Source organism: Corvus brachyrhynchos, unplaced genomic scaffold (assembly GCF_000691975.1).
Source record: "Corvus brachyrhynchos isolate BGI_N302 unplaced genomic scaffold, ASM69197v1 scaffold46, whole genome shotgun sequence".
NCBI lineage: Eukaryota > Metazoa > Chordata > Aves > Passeriformes > Corvidae > Corvus > Corvus brachyrhynchos.
The window spans coordinates 6,843,914-6,861,382 of NW_008238838.1; the positions used below are offsets into that span (position 1 = coordinate 6,843,914).

Sequence of the window (17,469 nt, forward strand, 5' to 3'; positions counted from 1 at the left end):
TGCGGTGGTGTTCCGGGTGCCGGGGCTGGCCAGTGTTCTTCCAGGGCCCACAGGAAGGGCCGGGGCAGCCACCCGCTCTCCTCCTACCTGAGGAGGCAGAGAGAGAACCTGGCAGGAACAACTGGCAGGAACAACGAGCCCAGCTGGGTAACTGCCAGTCCTGGGATCTGCCCACACTTGCCTGACCTCCCACAATGGCCCCATTGTTCCTGAGAGGGCAAGGAGGAGGCTTCCTGCAGCTCCCTGGGCATCATTAACCCTCTGCCTGCCAGGAGCAGGCTGCAGGATGGGCATACATGGGGCAGGAGGTCCTATGGGCATGTGGAGGAGCTCCCACTGCCCTTGAGTGCAAGGAGGGGAGCTGCTGGGGAGCACCAGCCTGTCTCTGCCAGCTGCCTCTAAAATCGCCCCTTGCTGCTGTTTTGAGGACAGCTAGCATGTGCCTGTGCTAAAGACATACGCCGGAGAGGCAGGGCCCTGCTGAGCCTTGACTTCCTCTGACATGGCATAGGGAGGCTCTCTGCCTTCTTCTAGGCTGCTTTCTGCCATGACCTTTCCTTGGGAGCAGCCGCCGGTGGCTGGGTTGCTTGGGCCCTGATGTGCGTGCCAGAGCAGGACATGTCTTTAGGAATGGGACATTTAGGGTGTTGGGGGGCTAATTCCAGTGGCTGAGATATCAGTGTGGAACCTGTTTAAAGCAATTCCAGACTGATCAAAGTGCCTTCTTCCTTCCTGTCCTGTAATGTGATCTCGGGCCAATGAGCTGCTCAGGGTCTGCTGTGGCTTCTGGTTCCTGTTGTTGTGGAGACAGAGCCTTGGAGGGCACAGGCGTGCCTCACTGCGGGTGCAGGCTCAGAGCCAGAGCACAATATCCGTGTGCTGAAGAGGACAACAAGTACCCTGTCGCTGGCCAAAGGAGCTGGACGATCGTGTCCCACTCTGCTTGCTGGCTCTGCACTGTCCATCTTTTGATAGCAGTTGTGCTTCCCCACAGCTTTCTGCCATGTGTATTTCCTGATCAGCTGATTCCAGGGGTTATAGGGCTGCCTCAGCACCCCTGCTCTGTCACAAACTTCCTCTCCAGAATCCGTGTGATGAGGGAGAGGACGAGGCATTTGACTAGCATGCCAAGACATTCTGTATGGGAAACTTTCTGGATGTCAGAGACATTGACCTCAATGTATCTCATGCTAGCTCAGAGACTGGAGAATTGGCTCGGTAATCCAAACAGCCAAGGACTTTGAAACCTAACAGATACCTTGTGAGTTACCAACTAGTTCTTCTGCAAACCCCGATGCTAACTTGCTTATATCATTACGTAAACAGCCATCCTGCTTCCAAAAGATCTCTTATTTCCTCCCACTCAGTAGCCTTTGCACTCTTCTCCCCTCCTTTGTACCCTGGTCTTTGTTGTTGCAATAACTTTTCTTTTTAATATGTTCTGTTTCTTAAATAAGGGGCATAACTAGAGTTAACTGTGGAGGGCCAAGGGCTGAGTTGGGAGCACTTGATGACTCCAGCTACTGTACCTAGTGCAAACAGTGCTGCTTCAGAGCTTGATCTGGCTGAGTCTGGGCACCTGGCCTCTGGCCAAAAGGACCACTGCAAACCCCAAAGCCTCCTGCAAACCTCAGAGCTGGAGGAATGTCAGAAGCCCTTGCCCACTTGGCCAGTCATAAGTTAACAAGACTTCTCTCTCCTGGTGGGGAAGAGGGACTCTCTGGGGGGAGCCCCAGGACAGGCTGCCTCTGGGCCCTTCTCTTAATCGGTGGCTGTACATCTGCTGCTACACAGAGGGCTCATTGCCTCCCCAGAGGGCTGCAGTTAGTGAGATGGGGCAATTCCTAGCTCTTTCTGCCTGTTTCCTTTTGGGTGGTTGGAGGCCTGGCCAGGGTTAGGTCACTGTGTCTCTGGAGGAGCTCTGTCAGTTGTGTGAATGTTTGCGTAAGGGCAGAGTAGCCCCTGAGACTTGGGACCAGGTCTGTGGGGAAGGCAGTGCCACTTCGCACCCATCGAGTGGCAGAGGCTGGGGAGTTTCAGCTTTGCTTGTGGGGGAGGCTTCTGGGGGTAAAGGTGAAGCATGGCGAGGAGGTCGAGCAGCTGCTGTCTTGGGGTGCGCAGTGGGGGAAACCTCTCTCCAGATCGGTGCTAGCCCTGACTCTGATGGCAAAGTCAGATGGGGAGAGCAGTGGCTCTCCTCTCCTCGAGGTCTCTCCCTCCCTTTCCAGCCCAACACTGGAGTCCCAGTACTGCCTGCAGGTAGCTGCCACCACTCAGCTGCAGGATCTCTGCTGCCCGTGCTGATCCTCTCTGCACTGGGAAAGGTGAAAGGTTTCCCAGGGTGGAATTTCCTGCGAGGTAGTTGCACAGCCTCGTCCCCTATGACCTTACACCCCGATGTGCCTTAGTCATGATGGCATGCAAATACGAGGCAACGGGGTGGGGGCTGGAGGGAGCTGCTGGGAAAAGGAAGTGACCTCAGCCGTGGTTTAAATATAGAGCCCAGCATTTGCTGCTGCTGGCCCTGGTATTTATAATCTTGGAGGAGTGCTCAGCAGCTCTCTGCATCTCTTCTACAATCTGGGGTGGCAGAGGGCAGTGTGGAGGGCAAGATGTTGGGGCAGCCACCCTGCTTCCCCGTCTTTCTTGCATTTCTGTCATCTCCCTCTCCCCAGGTGTGCTGGGGTACATACATGTCTGTGCCCAGTTGCACAAACATGGTGCTGCAATCCAGGCAATTTGCAGGCCTGCAGGTGTCCCAACTTCTTCCTTTTGTGCAGGTGTGTCCTTTGCATGTTGCATTTAGTGCCAGGATTGGGCACAGGAAGAGTCCAACTCGTTGCCAACTCTCTGCCATGCGCTTTCTCAAAGGCAAGCAAGCTTGTTGCACTGCTGGTCGTACAGCAGGGTGCAACTGGGATACAGGGTGCTGAGAGAGGTGGTAGGGGTGTCCCTGCCACAAGGGTTTCCTGCTGGGACCCTGTCTGCAAAGACGGTGCTGTTCTTCGGGCTGGAAAGTGAAGTGAGCTTGCTCAAAGGGAGAGCTAGTGTTTTGGGGAGATTTTCTGCAAGGTGGTATGGGATGTCTAGCCCTCTCTTGCAGTGTGCAACAGGCATCTCCGTGCTGCTTGAATCTGAAAGAGTGGAGTAAACATCTGCTGCAGGGATGTGGTGCATGGCTCTGCTCCCCAGCACAGCCCCCTGCACACTGCGGAGGCCCTGCTGTGAGGGCTGAGTTGCCAAGGAAGCCTGGGGTCCGAGTGCTCACACCATGCCCCAGCCCAGGCTCTGCTGCCCTGGCTGGCGGTGCAGAGTTGCCCTGTGCTCGATCAGCCCTGGCCGGGCTGGGGATGCCCTGGCTGACGCTGACACCTAGTGGCTCCATCCCATAGGCTCCACCTCGGGCCCAGAGGTGGGGCCCCCGGAAAATCTGATGCTTCTGGATAGCTGGCATGAAGCTGGACCGGCCACAGGCAACAGACCCTGCAGTGCTCAGGAGCTCTTGTGTCTCTGGCTTGGAGACAGAGGGCAGGGAAGGCAACCCAGTGTGATGGCCCTGCTGACGATGGCTAGTCTGTCACAGAGCCCTGCAAGAGACTTTCTTCTAAAAAGAAGAGCAAAAACTGTTGTGTTAAAGCTTGGAAGCGCCTTGTGAAGTTCTGGCATTGCTGGGTTCCAATCCTGAACACTGCTGGCATTGCAGACTTCTGTTATTGCCAAAGGATCCTAAAGCGGTTACCGAGTCCGAGATGTAGCAGAAAGACTGTCCTCATGGGCTCAGCTACATCAGCTGTTTACCTGACATGTGTGACCCTAGGCAAGGCTTGTCTCCCTTGCGAATTTTGTGGAAAAGTTGGGGTTTTAAGGTCTCAGCTGTGAGCCCTGCTGTTCAAGAGACCTGGTGTAGCAGAGGCAGTGTGAGGCACAGCTCACTAGCTAGGCTTTTTAGCATTACTTGCCCAGTCCCAGTAACCCCAGTGCACAAACACAGTGGAAATGGCCTGAGGAAGTCTCTTCATCCCATGTAGCAACTGTCCACAGAGATCTGTGTTGTGGCCTTGCATTGCAGCCTGTGGTGTTATCTGCCAGCAGGGTTTTCTCAGGGAAACCGCCCCATTCATGTACAGATGAGCTTGTCTTTGTGCATCCCAGCACAGCCAAAGGCTGCGTGGGGGTATCCAGCTGTCACAGCAGCCCATGTTCCTGGCCAGATTTCATATACTGCAGGATGAGATCCTGCCTCAGAGGAAATTGAAGCTCCCTGAGCAGCAGCAATACCTTTGGAAGAGATTTCTGGCTTTGCTTCCTGACCTGCTAGATGCTGTTACTTGACTGCAGTCTGCCAAGCTGCAGTGCACAGGTGGTTGTAGTGCCCGGCACCCGCAGCTTCCTGCAGCTCTCTCGCTGACCCATCCCCAGCAAGCCGCACTAGCCAGTGTATGAAGCAGTTCCTTGTTATCATCCCAAGGGAGCCACATGTGACTGTCGAGTATGTCTGGCACATGCAGGGTTTCTGTAGGGAACACACCAGTTGGACTGGTCGTCGTGGCTCTGTTACCCTGGCTTCCTCTCTTGTGCCTTCTTCCAAGAGCGATAGCATGGCTGCAGTGCCAGCCAGCTCCCAGATGTGGAAGCTGCAAGGCTGGCAGTAGGCGCGGGCTCCGCGTTCTTTGCAGCAGTGTTGGGAATCCATGTTACCGTCCTTTGGAGAGAGTGGGAGCATGATTCACCAGAAAGTCCTCTGGGAACGCAGCAGGGTTTCAGGTTTCTTCAACTATCAGCTAGCAATTCCCGGATTGCAAATATGTCAGCCCAGTCTCTCCTGCCCAGAGCTTACTCCTTCTCTCCCTCTGCTGCTGTTCAGACTGTACTGGAGGAGGCTTACTGAAAGCAGTTTTTGTTGTTTTGTTTCAAGATTTCTTGTCTGCTGAGGTCCCAGCCTTAGATTTAAAGCTGTGGCTTTTCAGATGTACCAGGTGCAAACACTCTCTACATTTGGATGTAGTCCTTTGTTCAACAGATACTTATTGTGCCTTGAAAGCCTCCCTCCTTGCATGAGGTTGGCTGGGTCATCCCCCTGTGTAATGATGGGGGAATCAAGGCACCCAAAACCCAGGCATCTTGCTTAGGGTCACGAGTGGAATTAGTGATAGCCGGGAGCAGAAGCCAGGAATCTCGTTTCCTTGCTTTAACCACTGGGAATTAAGTTTGGTATTGTCTTTAAAACTACCAGGCTGGAGTGGGTGTGTTGCTAAATTGCAGAGAAAGACAGATTTCTGTGCAGTCTTCTTTTTGTCATGTTCTTTTCAAGATGTTTTCAATTGTTTGTCTCCTGGTGTCAGTGTATCTACTTTCTAATTAATTGTCTTCCATGGCCCAGATGTATGGCATGCCTGCTGAAATCTAGTTTGAATCTCAGGGTATGTGGAAGGAGCTTACAGCAGTCGAGATGCCTATCGTCTGGCCGCGGCAGATCCCTGCTATCCATCTGCAACAGAATCCAGCTGTTGCTACTCCTGAAAGCAGAGCAGAATCTTCAGGCAGCTGCTTCTGGCATTTGTCCCATTAAGAATTGTGAGGCAAGTGTTATCCCTCTGAGTGGACACTAGAAGAGGAGGGCTTTCCAAAGTTTCGCCGGGTCCCTCTGTCAGCCCAGGGTAGCTTTCCATCCTGCCTCAGGCAAGGTTTTGAATGACCTCCCTGGAGCACCAGCCTAGTCCAAAATAAAGAAAGAAGGTAGGTGCCCCCCAAATGTTACGTTTTGGAGGAACTTTACAGCTGGTGAGGCTCATCCATGCTGCAGGCAGTGCCTGAAGGTTTTGTCATGGTGACTGCCCGGTCCTTTGGGATCGAGGTGTGTGTTCCATGCAGTCTCATCTGAGAACCAGAGGGACAGGAGGTGCATCTCTGGACTCTACAGGCATGGGCTTTTCAGGGCCCCGGGCTTCTTCCTCCCTCGCTGAGTTATTCACCATGCTGGGCTGTACTAGGGTTGTGCTGCGGTGCTGCTGAGCATTCACATTTTCAGTGAAGCATTTTGGGATCTGTTTCAGACATGATATCATGCCTGTGCAGATGTGCCACAGGCAGACCTGGATCTCCCAGCCTACCGTTGCAATGGAAGCACCTCCTCAGCGGGTGTAGCCACGCAATGGCGTCAGTGGGTTTGTGACCCTCAGGACTGTGGTGCAGCGTGTTGCAGAGATTGCGAGTGCGGCAGAGCCGAGGTGGAGGCGGGGGGGCCTCTGGGCCACCAGCAGCAGGGAGCTGCTGCAGGGCTTGCTTTCTGGAATGCTGTCTGGCAGCAACCTCTTCCAGTGGGGCTGAAGGCTCCGTGTGGCTGGCCAGCCAGCGGCTGCAGGCAGCATGTGTGCTTAATGCTGCAGCTTGTGCCATATGGACCTTCTCCTCCTCCCTGCTTGCCCTCTCTGTGTCTCCTTCCCCGCTTGGCTCCCCTCCCCCTGCAAGCAGTTTGACAGAGCAATTGGGCAGGCACTGGGACAGCAGCTCTGACATAAATCTCTCCTGGTGTGGAATGAGGGGTATAAATATCCAGAGAGTGATGTGATCTTTCCAGCTGCTATTAATAGGTCTCTGGAGAACAAGAGCAAGCAAGTGAGACTGGCTGACACTTAAAGGGCTAGCAACTCCCTTATGTGCTGTGAAAATTAATCAGCGCTGTGGCTCACCGTCTTCCTCCAGGCTAGAGAAGAGCCCTCACCGAGGTGCGTGGGGCGGAGATGGAGGAGGAGGGAGCAATTAACAACTCCTAGTTAGGAAGCAATGATAGGCCAAGCTGTGCAAGAAGGATCCCACTAAGGAAGAATGTTTGGGTAGGCTGTGCCACAGCACTGTTTGCATAGCATGCCAGCAGCCCCCAGCTCAGCTTGCAGGGAGGCAGGTGCAGAGAAGACCCTTTTGCAGAGAAGACCCTTTCTGCAGGCACAGAGAGCTCGCTCGCGGTGCATGACACGCTGCAGCCTGCGCCTTACGGCAATTGCAATCTTTTGGGGATTATGGGTCTGCGAAATGTGCTTCACTCTGCTTTCTTTGCAAGAGTGCAGTGGTTTGCCCTGGCAGAGCGAGCACTTGGCTTTTGCTGGTGGTGTTTCCAGGCTCGCCTTCAGCAAGCCAGGAGCAGCATGCGTAGCGCTGCTGAGCTCTTGCAGTGCTATTTAGACACATGGGGTTTGGTCTGGAGCCGGTGCTTCCTGTCCCTGGGTGGCAGAAGCAATCTGTGTGCAGCATCTGGCCTGCTTGGTCCAAATGGGAGGAGCAGACCACAGTAACCTCCTCCTTGTGTGCTGGGAAATTTCTCTGCCTGTGCACAGGAAAGCTTGTCGGGTGCATTGTGGGGGTGTCACACAAAGCATATAGCGGATGTGAGCAAACAGAGTAATACCTCAGCTTCCACATACATGTAGCTTACTCTCCTTCCCTCCTGCTTCCCCAAGAAGTAAAAATGACCATGACAGGGTTAGGATTAGGGTGTAGTTACCAGGGTTGTCTGTTGGACCAGGGGTTTGTGGTGGCCTTCCAGAATACACAGTGTGATACAGAGCTGCATCCCAGTCATCTCTAATGCCTGTGCAGAGCTCCAAGGGGAATATTCCCAGTGTGAGCATGAGACTCTGCCAAGGCAACTAGATCCTGCAAGGAGGGCTGCTGCAGCATTGCTTAGCTGCATGCATGTCCCTCAGCCCAGAAACCTCTGTGTTGTGCCCTAGCCTCCTCTTCTCTGCGAGGCTCTGCCTCAGCCTGCGGGGCTATTCAGAAAGCTGAGCTGGGTTTGAAGCAGGAGAGCATCACCCTGCTATCCCAGCAGGCCTGTGGCACATTGCATCATCCTGCTGGGCTGGAGCTCCCCCTAAAGTGGACACCCCCTCACCCAGAGCCTTTAAAGCAGGAGCTGGAACTGCCCCTCAGGCCCCTGGCAGAGACAGAGCTTGTCTGATGAGTGCCTGCACTTCCCGGCTCTGCCCTTGCCTTGCAACCAACCCACTGCCTCCTTCTCAGTTGCCTCAACCTTTGTCCCCTGCTCTGTCCCAGTTTCCTCTTTATAGGCTTGTGTCAAGACTGTCTGCTCAGTTGTTCTCTGTGTTTTGCAGGGCAGAGGAAACTTACTTAGCAGCAACAGGGGTCCCTGAAAACAGTAGGGCACCAGATTTCTCTCTGGGGTCACAAAGTTGTCTAAGCTCTGGGAACACCTGCAAAATAGCTCTGAGGATCCTTCTGCTCACCAAAGGGCCAGGCTGGCATGGAGCACCCATTTCTCATCATAGCCTTGGAAATGAGGGCTCTCGTGTCTGTGGCTGTTCTTTGAAGTACTGGCAAGTCTGCCATGCCTGGGTGAGAGTTTACAGCTTGTCAGCATGTGAGTGAGTAACTGCAGAGCAGGATTTTTTGGTCAAAGGGCCCAAGGCTAATTCCCAGCATGAGCAGCTCTGGGTTGTGCCTTGCCATGGGCTTTATCTGGCCCTGCGACCAAGTAGCCACCCCAGTGCACTGGCCCTGGGCTGTGCCCCCAGCAGTGATGCCCATGTGAGGGGCACTGTGCTGACTTGCTGCCCTTTTCTCTTGCAGGTGTCTGATCGAAGGGCCTGGGAGCTCCCTCCACTGGCACTGTGGGAAGCTTTAGCCAAGCCAATGCACCCTGACAACAAACTGCCCAGCCATGGCAAGGCAGGCAGCAGCAGTGCCCTAGCCCAGCACCACAATGTGAGCCAAGCACCCACCTGTAACTTGGGGTCAAAGGGTGTGGGGGCAGGCAGCCATGGCAGCAAGGCCACTCAGATCTCCCCTGGCAACTCTGGACTGAAAACCAGCCAGAACACTGTCCCAAACTTCAGCTCCTTGAAGGGCAAGGTGAAGCGGGAACGAAGCATCTCGGTGGACTCTGGAGAGCAGCGAGAAGCCAGCACCCCATCACAGGACACAGAATCAAAAGGTAATGCTCTCCTAGACCTTGCCTCAGCATGTCCTCCTCTCAGTTGCTACAAACATCCTGGCTGGACTTGGGATGAGAGCATCTTCGGTTTCTGTGCTGTGTCTTCTGTCCAGGCTTGTCCTGGCTGCCCATGTGACTTTGCATCACTGCTTGTCACATCTGCAATTTTTGGACCAGAGTGGCTGAATTCTCATTTGCTTTGCATTTCATTCCCTAAACCATTTGTTACACCTGGAATCTGGCACTGGTTTTCACAGGCTACTGAGGCCATCTAAGCAACAGCATGGTTCACTGAAACTACGCCAAATGCCCCTGCATGTGCAATGTGCCAGCTCTCAACTTGAGACTGAGTTGTTTTCTATCTGCTTGCTGTTGGTAGAGAGCTGCTTTGTGGTGTTCTTGCAGCTGCCCGATGACTCAGTCACGGTTAGCAAGGAGGTGCTGCGAGGGTCACTGTCTGAACAGTTCTGTGGTTTCGTCAGCAATGGATAACTCTTGTGTTACAGCATGTGGCTTCTGGAAAAGGGCTGAGTCAGTGCTTCTAATCCTCCTTAGCGACCTTCCCTGTAACCTCTTGCATTCCATCAAGCTCTGTGCTCAATGGCTGTGTGGGACACTTGAACATCTCACGGATGGTTGTAGGAGGAGAAATTCCAGTGGTGCCCTTGGTTCCAACCAAGACTCACATCCGGTCTGCAGACGCAGAGCTGCTGTTCTGGCTTGTGCCCCTAAGGATTTGTTTTAACAGTCAAAGCCATGTTGCCTGATTGTCTTAGGCCAGAGCTGTGCCGTGGAAGAACAGGTAGAATGTACGTGAATGGACTTCCTGCCCCCAGGAAGGCTTTCTCCCCGTAGCGTTGCAGGGGTAACTGTACACCACTGATCATAAGCATTTGCAGGTTTATCCCAGAACTGTCTTGTAACCACACTGCCACAGGAAAATTATTAAAATGGCTTGATGCTTGAAATGCACAAATCTCCTATGTTCCTCATATACTGATAGATCATGTGAATATGGTTATGATGTAAAAAAGATGATGTAAAAAAGTAAGGCCGGACAATGTTTCATTAATTAAAGCACAGGACTGGAAGTTATTCATCCTGTGTCTGATTGCTCTCCCCGAGTCCCTAAGTGCCTTTAGGCAAGCCACTTCCTCTCTGAGCTGCATCAGTCCCATCTGAGAGGGGGGACACGTGGAGGGACCATACGAGTTTATAGAGAGCATGAAGGCCCCTGCCTGATTGATGTTGACAAAGGGCAGAGTCTGTCTCTTGTTCCTAACAAAGTATGTGAATGCACCCTCCCATTCTATATTCAAATTTTAATTGCTGAATTACAGACCCTTTAAATTTACAGTTAATGACCAAAGCTCTCTAGTTTGGAACTGCAGGTAGACACGTCCTGTGTTCATAGACTCCTTTCAGGCAGTAAGAAATACATGTCATTCTGCAACTCTGGCTCTCACAGGGGCGCCTCACTAGATCTGGCTGCTAAAACAAGGAGCTCAGACTGAGCAGATGTTTCAGGTTCTTAACCAGTGCTGGGCAGATGTTAGCATAAGGCTTAATTGCCCAGTGCATCCTGGTTGGGTTGGTACTGCCAGCATGCAGCACCCAGCTGGGCAGGACCCCAGCCTTTCAGCCCCTTACAGATCTACTCAGCACCTCTGATGGCTCTGTCCCTTTGCAGGTGAGGTGGCTCCCCGCAGTAAGCGACGGTGTGTGCTGGAAAGGAAGCAGCCATACAGCGGCGATGAATGGTGCTCTGGGCCAGACAGCGAGGAAGACGACAAACCCATCAGCAGTGCACACAGTGAGTAACTAACTGCCTCCTTACCAGCTCTGAAGCTTGAGTAAAGCCAGCTCCTTCCTGTGGCTCAGGAGGGCTGATGACACTGGCACCTCTAGCTTTGCCTGTGCGTGCTCACTTAGCTGAGTGTGTGTGGGGCCACTGCAGTTGGTGGTCATTGTGCTGTGAGAATATTTGCCATGCAGTGAGGTCTGGGACCTGGTTTGTGGAGATGCTACTGAGATGCTGTAGGAAAAGGTGTTGAGGTTGAATGTCCCTGCTGTATGTTGCTGTGGCCACACTACCCTGGTCATAGTGGCAGCCAGAGTATGACGTGCATTACTCTCGTTGCAGCAGCTAAGTCTGTGCCAGGCCGCTCACGCTTCTCTCTGCAGTTGTCTTGTAAAGACAGCTGAGTCTAAAGAGGCTCTTGGTCTTGACATGGTTCAGGCAAAGCTGAGCTGGCCCGAGGTATGCACTTTTTGGGGCAATGAACTGTGGGCCTCTTCTGTTTTCCAAAAGCACCAGCATTCTTTGACACTTTATATCTACGATTCACTTTGCTTTCAAACTGTAACAGGGAAAATATCTTGAGAGATGGAGCAAGGTCCTGCGAGGCCCAAGGAGATGCCCATGTTGTCTGATGGAGAACATGAACGTGTAGAAAAGCAAGAAGAGGGGTGTGTGCCTGACAGTGCATTGTCGCCATCGTCTCCAGAACATCCACTTGCCCTTCTCAGCACAGTCCACAGTCTGTGCAGCCTGTGTAGGAAGGGGTAGTGCCGCTCCCCTGTCACAGCCTGCTCCCAGATCGGCCTGCCGGCAGTGGGTCACGGTGGGGCTGCCCAGGGGCAGGGGCTGGCAACGAGGCAGCGGCCGTGTCCCCGCACCGGCTTCCCCGAGATGTCTCCTCTGTAAATGCTGCCGTGGCAGGGGCGGGCTGTAGGAGCTGCTGCAGGGGGGAGAGGCAGCTGGAGGGGAGCAGGGAGCCAGCTGAGTTAAGGGGCGAAGGTAGAAGAACGCAGGGCATGCCTCTGGTAATTGCAGTGCTTATTATTATTAATTATGGATCTTACTCCATAGCGGCGGCGATTGACAGCCCCCTCCGCAGCGGCGGGGCCGGGCGGGCCAGTGCTGCCACCTGCTGGCGGCTCGTCCCTGCCGCCCGCGGGCTCCGGCAGCAGCGCCCGCCCCGCAGCTCCTCTCCTCTGCTCCCGCAGGCTGTAATGTAGCAGATCCTGCGATGTCCACGGCCCCACAACTTGGCCCAGGGTCCAACCCGCTGCCGAACCTGAGTGAGAGCAGTGCTTCCGGCGTGCCCCATGGTGCTGCCCCTGGCTTGCGGTCAGAGGCTGCAGGAGGCGGAGGTGGCGGAACAGGGAAGCAGCCTTCACAGTTTGTTTACGTCTTTACAACGCACCTTGCTAACACGTAAGCGGTAAACCCCATACCTCCCCCACTAGTACTGGCTGGCCTTGTCACACCTGGCTGGCCTTGTCACACCTGCCTGCTGCATGCAGCAGTTGAGCACAAGAGAGCTGGAGAAACCTGTGTCTCTCTGGCGTTCACAAGGTATGCTGGCAGCCACGGCAGGTGGGCAAACTTGGACTTAAATGCCCGCTTCCTCCCAGTGAGGCCTGGCTCTGCACTCTGTGTCACCCACTGTAGAGCCCATCTAGTTGGCATCCAACAAAATGATTCACCCAAAGCAATGTGGGTTGCTGGTCTGATTCAAAAGTATCTAAGGGATAGCTGTCACAGGGAGCATAATGTAACACATGGTATTATTCTCTACACGATTCCTCTCTTCTGTCCTGCGTTGTCTCAGCCGTAGAGTCTTAGCAGTTAGTTTAGTCTGTTTAGCCTAGTCTGTTTAGTTTTAGAGCTGTGCTGTACCGCAGGTTCAGCGTGGGAGATCCCAGAGCATCTTGGTGACAACCACCTCAGGGCAGCAGGCACAAAGCACAGCCTGTCACAGGACATGGGAAGAGGGAAATTGAATGGCAAGTGATCATCAGATAGAGATACCCTCACTGGGTGCTGTGCAGGACAGATGGGAGGACTCTGAGAACATGCCCCCTTCCTGGTTACCTCCAGAGATTTCCTTCTTCCTGCAGGACTGAAGAACAGAGGTGGCAACTGGGGCCTTGGATGGGTAGGATGGGGCACAGTGCCTCTTCTCAAGTGACTTGTGCTCTCTCCCCAGAGCTGCGGAAGCTGTCCTGCAGGGCCGAGCTGACTCCATTCTGGCCTACCATCAACAGAATGTCCCGCGGGCAAAGCTAGACCAGGTATACCACCTGTGCACCAACTGCTCCTGTTGACACATGCTGCCGACTATTACCCTTCCCTTCTGATGTAGCCATTCTCCTCCAGCCCCTGGCTCAGCTATGACAGAAGGGGTTGCCAGAATGCCCTTTCAGTGGGGTGGGAAGCTGCTTTGCTGCAAAATCTCTTTGGCAGAAGTCCTTGCTGTTGTAAGCTGTGAAAAGTTTGGGATGGGGCATGGCATGTTCCCCTGCAGCCATGTGTGCAGAGTACCTGCTTGTGCATTCCTAGATCATGTAGTAGGGCCTACATCTTTCCTGTGAGGAGTGAAGGTGAACTGCCGTGAAGGCTTCATTTTAAGACAGAGAGGTCTCCTGCAGGGTGCAGGGAAGAATACCTTCCTACAATCTTTCCCTGCTCAAGTTTCTTTCCCTTTTCTCTGTCAGGCACCACCTGCTCCTAAAGTGCTGGGTGTTGCTGAGCCACTTCCAATTAACCCTCCTACTGCCAACACTCCACAGTCCCAGCCACTGGCCCCTCAAGCAAGTCAACAACAGCCGCAGCCTCCCCCACCACAGCCTCCAGCCCCGCCACCTCAGGCCATCAGTCAAACACCTTTACCTGTGCCCAGCAGCCTGCCCCAGGAAGGGACAGGTGAAGATGGCCGGAGAGAACTGACTCCCAACTCTTTGGGGAACAATAGCAGCAATAACCAGCCTGGAAGTAACCATCCAAATACACCCACTGCGTCTGCCAGCGCCATGCAGCCTGGGCAAGGGGACTCCTCCACCACGCCCAGCTCCAGCCTCCTGGGAGAGGGCCCAGGCCCAGGGATGCCAGGGAATGGGCAGGCAGGCCTGGGCCCCAGGAACACCATGAACTCGGAAGGGCTCTCAAAGGAGCAGCTGGAGCACCGAGAGCGCTCTCTGCAGACCCTGAGAGACATTGAGCGTCTGCTGCTGCGCAGTGGGGAGGCCGAGCCCTTCCTGAAGTCCAGCCAAAATGCGGGTGAGGGGGGGACTACCCCTCAGCCACAGGCTGCCCCTGCCCAGCCCCCCGCACCCCCTGCCAGCATGAAGAAGTATGAAGAGCCTCTGCAGTCCATGATCTCCCAGACCCAGAGCCTTGGTGGGCCTGGCCTGGAACATGAGGTGCCCCACCACCCCAGCACTGACATGGGACAGCAGATGAACATGATGATGCAGCGGCTGAACCAGGACAGCTTGACACCAGAGCAAGTGGCCTGGAGGAAGTTGCAGGAAGAGTACTACGAGGAAAAGCGACGGAAAGAGGAGCAGATCAGCATCCATGGCCGGCCCATGCAGGAGATCATGATCCCGCAGTCAATGGGGAGCATGATGATGCGTGGGCCTCCACCACCCTACCACAGCAAGCCTGGAGAGCAGTGGCCACCGGGGATGGGCAGCCAGCTGCGGGGACCCATAGATGTGCAGGACCCTATGCAGCTGCGGGGAGGGCCACCCTTCCCTGGGCCACGGTTCCCTGGGAATCAAATGCAGCGAGTCTCTGGCTTTGGAGGGATGCAGAATATGCCCTTGGATGCTCTTGGGCCCATGAATGCCATGCAGAGGCCAGTCAGGCCCGGCATGGGATGGAGCGACGATATGTCTCCTATGGGAGGCCCTGGGAACTTTCCACAAGGCACCTTGCCCTACCCACCAGGGCAAGGGGACCCAGAAAGGTTTATGAATCCCCGTGCCAGAGAGGAAATCCTGCGGCATCAGCTCATGGAGAAACGCCCAGTGGCAATGCAGAGGCCCATGGGGATATCCAGCAACTCCATGAGCCAGGGCATGGAAATGGAGAGGATGATGCAGGCTCACAGGCAGATGGATCCATCCATGTTTGCTGGGCAGATAACGGGTGAGAGCCTGAGCAGTGCCCCAATTGGAATGGATTTTGCAGGCACTCGGGGGATGCTGAGCCCCCCTATGAGTCAGTCAGGCCTTCGGGACATGGACACACCCATGGGCCCTGGCAACCTCAATATGAACATGAATGTCAATATGAACATGAACATGAACCTCAATGTCCAGATGACCCCACAGCAGCAGATGATGATGTCGCAGAAGATGAGGGGCCCCGAAATGATGGCCCACCAGGGCATGAACCCTGAGGAGCTGGCCAGGGTTAGGGCTCAGAATGGCAATGGCAGTGCAATGCTAACGGGACCCCAGAAAATGATGATTCCCTCCCAGTTCCCCAACCAAGGACAGCAAGGCTTCTCGACTGGGCAAGGGTCTTACCCCAACCTGCCCCAGGAGATGGGCAGTGGCTCAGACATGTTCAGCCCTGAGCAGGGCACCATGGCCGTTGGGAGCATCAGCGGCACCACCAGACTCAGCCACATTCCTCTGCCTCCAGCTTCCAACCCCACGCCCACAGCAGGGGGAAACCTGGCCAACATGCACCCAGCACCTTCCCGGGGGCTGGGCCGCCGGCCCTCTGACCTCACCATCAACATCAACCAGATGAATTCACCCAGTATGGGTCACCTCAAGTCTCCCACCCTTAGCCAGGTGCATTCGCCACTGGTCACCTCCCCATCTGCCAACCTCAAGTCCCCACAGACACCCTCACAGATGGTCAGCATGCCACCTTCAAACCAGTCTGGACCTCTCAAGTCTCCCCAAGTGATGAGTTCCTCTCTCAACGTCCGATCTCCAACTGGCTCACCAAGCCGCCTGAAGTCCCCTTCTATGGCTGTTTCTTCCCCTGGTTGGGTGCCATCTCCCAAAGCCACCATGCCCAGCCCAGGAGTCAACCAGAGCAAGCAGACTCTCAATATGAACTCCTCTGCTTCCATCGGAGCACTGGATCAGGGTATGCTGGGTGTCTTGTATGTGAGTGCATGTCTGTGCTTAGTTTTGGTGAGTGTGTGGACAGGGTTTCTCTCCAGCTCACGAGCTCTCTCTGGAGTGGGAAGACACGTGTTCCTGTGCCTGGCCCTGCATCTCACAGAGCAAGTATTTTTTCCCAGGAGTCCAAACAGGGCCTTCTGAGGTAGACCTGTGACACAGGCAGCAAACGCTGTGTCTGTGCTGGGCAGTCAGGGGCAGGTTTAAGTGGAACTCTCTCACTGCTCTGGAGCAGAGTCTGTGCATGAGCCTTCTCAAGAGTCCAGAGAGTGCTCTGTGCTTTGCAGCCTCCTCTGGTCACTGCTGTCAGAAGGAGAGGACAGGGTTGCTCTCTGGTGGGAGCAAGTCACAGTGTGTGGACAATACTGAGTTGATGTCTCTCTTGCTTGCAGGTTCTCTCCCTTCTGGGCCTCGGAGCAGCTCTTCCGCACCAGCCAGTAACACGTCTAGCACCATGAATCCGAACATGCCTTTTACTTCCTCTCCAGATCCATCCCCTTCCCAGAACCCCCTCTCACTGATGATGTCCCAGATGTCCAAGTATGCCATGCCCAGCTCCACACCACTTTACCACAATGCCATCAAAACCATCGCCACCTCTGATGATGAGCTGCTGCCAGACAGGCCTATGCTTCCACCTGGAAGTATGTCAGGTATCTACTTCTGGAGGTGGGCTTGCGAGGGGTCAGACTGTCTTGTGGCTGCCAGTGCACGTGAGGCAGCAGGTGGAGATTAGAAACTCTGATCTCCCCATGACTGCCTTGTCACATAGCTTAAATTTCCCCTTGTTTGTAACAGTCTGTGCACTTCCCTGCCCTCTGCCCAGGCTGCCCATCAGCTTTTGGCTTGGGTGGAAGGACATTGTCTGGCTTGAGGAGCCCTTCTTCCACAAGACCTTAAAGTTTTTTACCTTTACCCATGTTAGATGTATTGGGCCCGAGTTTTTATGGCTCCTGGAGTTTTCTCAGGTCCAGGACTTGGAGGCAGAGGTCTGCTGCTTAAGAGCCCTTGTGTTCCTATGCAGTGGGACAGGGTTGCTCTGAATGGGGCTTGGGAGTCTGGTGTTTTGAGTGGAGCCCAAGTGCCTGCACAGGCAAGGCTGTGTTGTGGCACAGTTGTGATTTCAGTAGGCCAGATATGCTCCACTAGGTAGTGGCACCGGTGAGGACATCTAGGCAAATGAGTGTTTTTTGTCACGTGGTGACGAAACCCCAGCAGCCCAAAGGGGAATTCCAATGTGCTCTACCACTTGATTTAGGGGTTTAAAGCGGTCTGATAAATATTTTGGGCAGTTTTGAGAATGAAAAATCAACTTTTTGACTCTTTCACTGCTGAGCAGTCACTTAGGTCGACTTCAGGCATGCAAATCCACAGGCACCGATGGCTGCTCTGCCTTTCTGATAGGCACAGGCCTTCCCGCCCAGACAGCACCTGTGTCGGGCTGCTGACTCTTCTGCTTTTTTCCTCCTCACCACCCGAGGTTGTGTGGTCACTGGAGCTTGCTGGGTGGTAAACCCTGTGGCAGGCAGTGGGGAAGGGTCACTCCTTGCTGCCTTTGAGGCAGCTGAGAGCCCTGCTGGGACAGG

General features: G+C 54.4%; 1 protein-coding gene across 2 annotated transcripts in view; it reads left to right on the forward strand.

Moving 5' to 3' along the window:
* BCL9L (B-cell CLL/lymphoma 9-like) overlaps nucleotides 1-17,469 on the forward strand; it is a 48,271-nt gene that overhangs the window by 25,762 nt on the left and 5,040 nt on the right. Inside the window, exons 2-7 of one of the 2 annotated variants that reach the window (XM_017738459.1) lie at nucleotides 8,584-8,947; nucleotides 10,638-10,760; nucleotides 11,957-12,167; nucleotides 12,943-13,027; nucleotides 13,451-15,848; nucleotides 16,276-16,527. In XM_017738459.1, coding sequence (XP_017593948.1) covers nucleotides 8,584-8,947; nucleotides 10,638-10,760; nucleotides 11,957-12,167; nucleotides 12,943-13,027; nucleotides 13,451-15,848; nucleotides 16,276-16,527 — 3,433 coding nt within the window. Of the gene's footprint in view, nucleotides 1-8,583; nucleotides 8,948-10,637; nucleotides 10,761-11,956; nucleotides 12,168-12,942; nucleotides 13,028-13,450; nucleotides 15,849-16,275; nucleotides 16,537-17,469 lie in introns of both variants that reach the window. The other variant, XM_008636952.2, reaches the window with a different exon arrangement.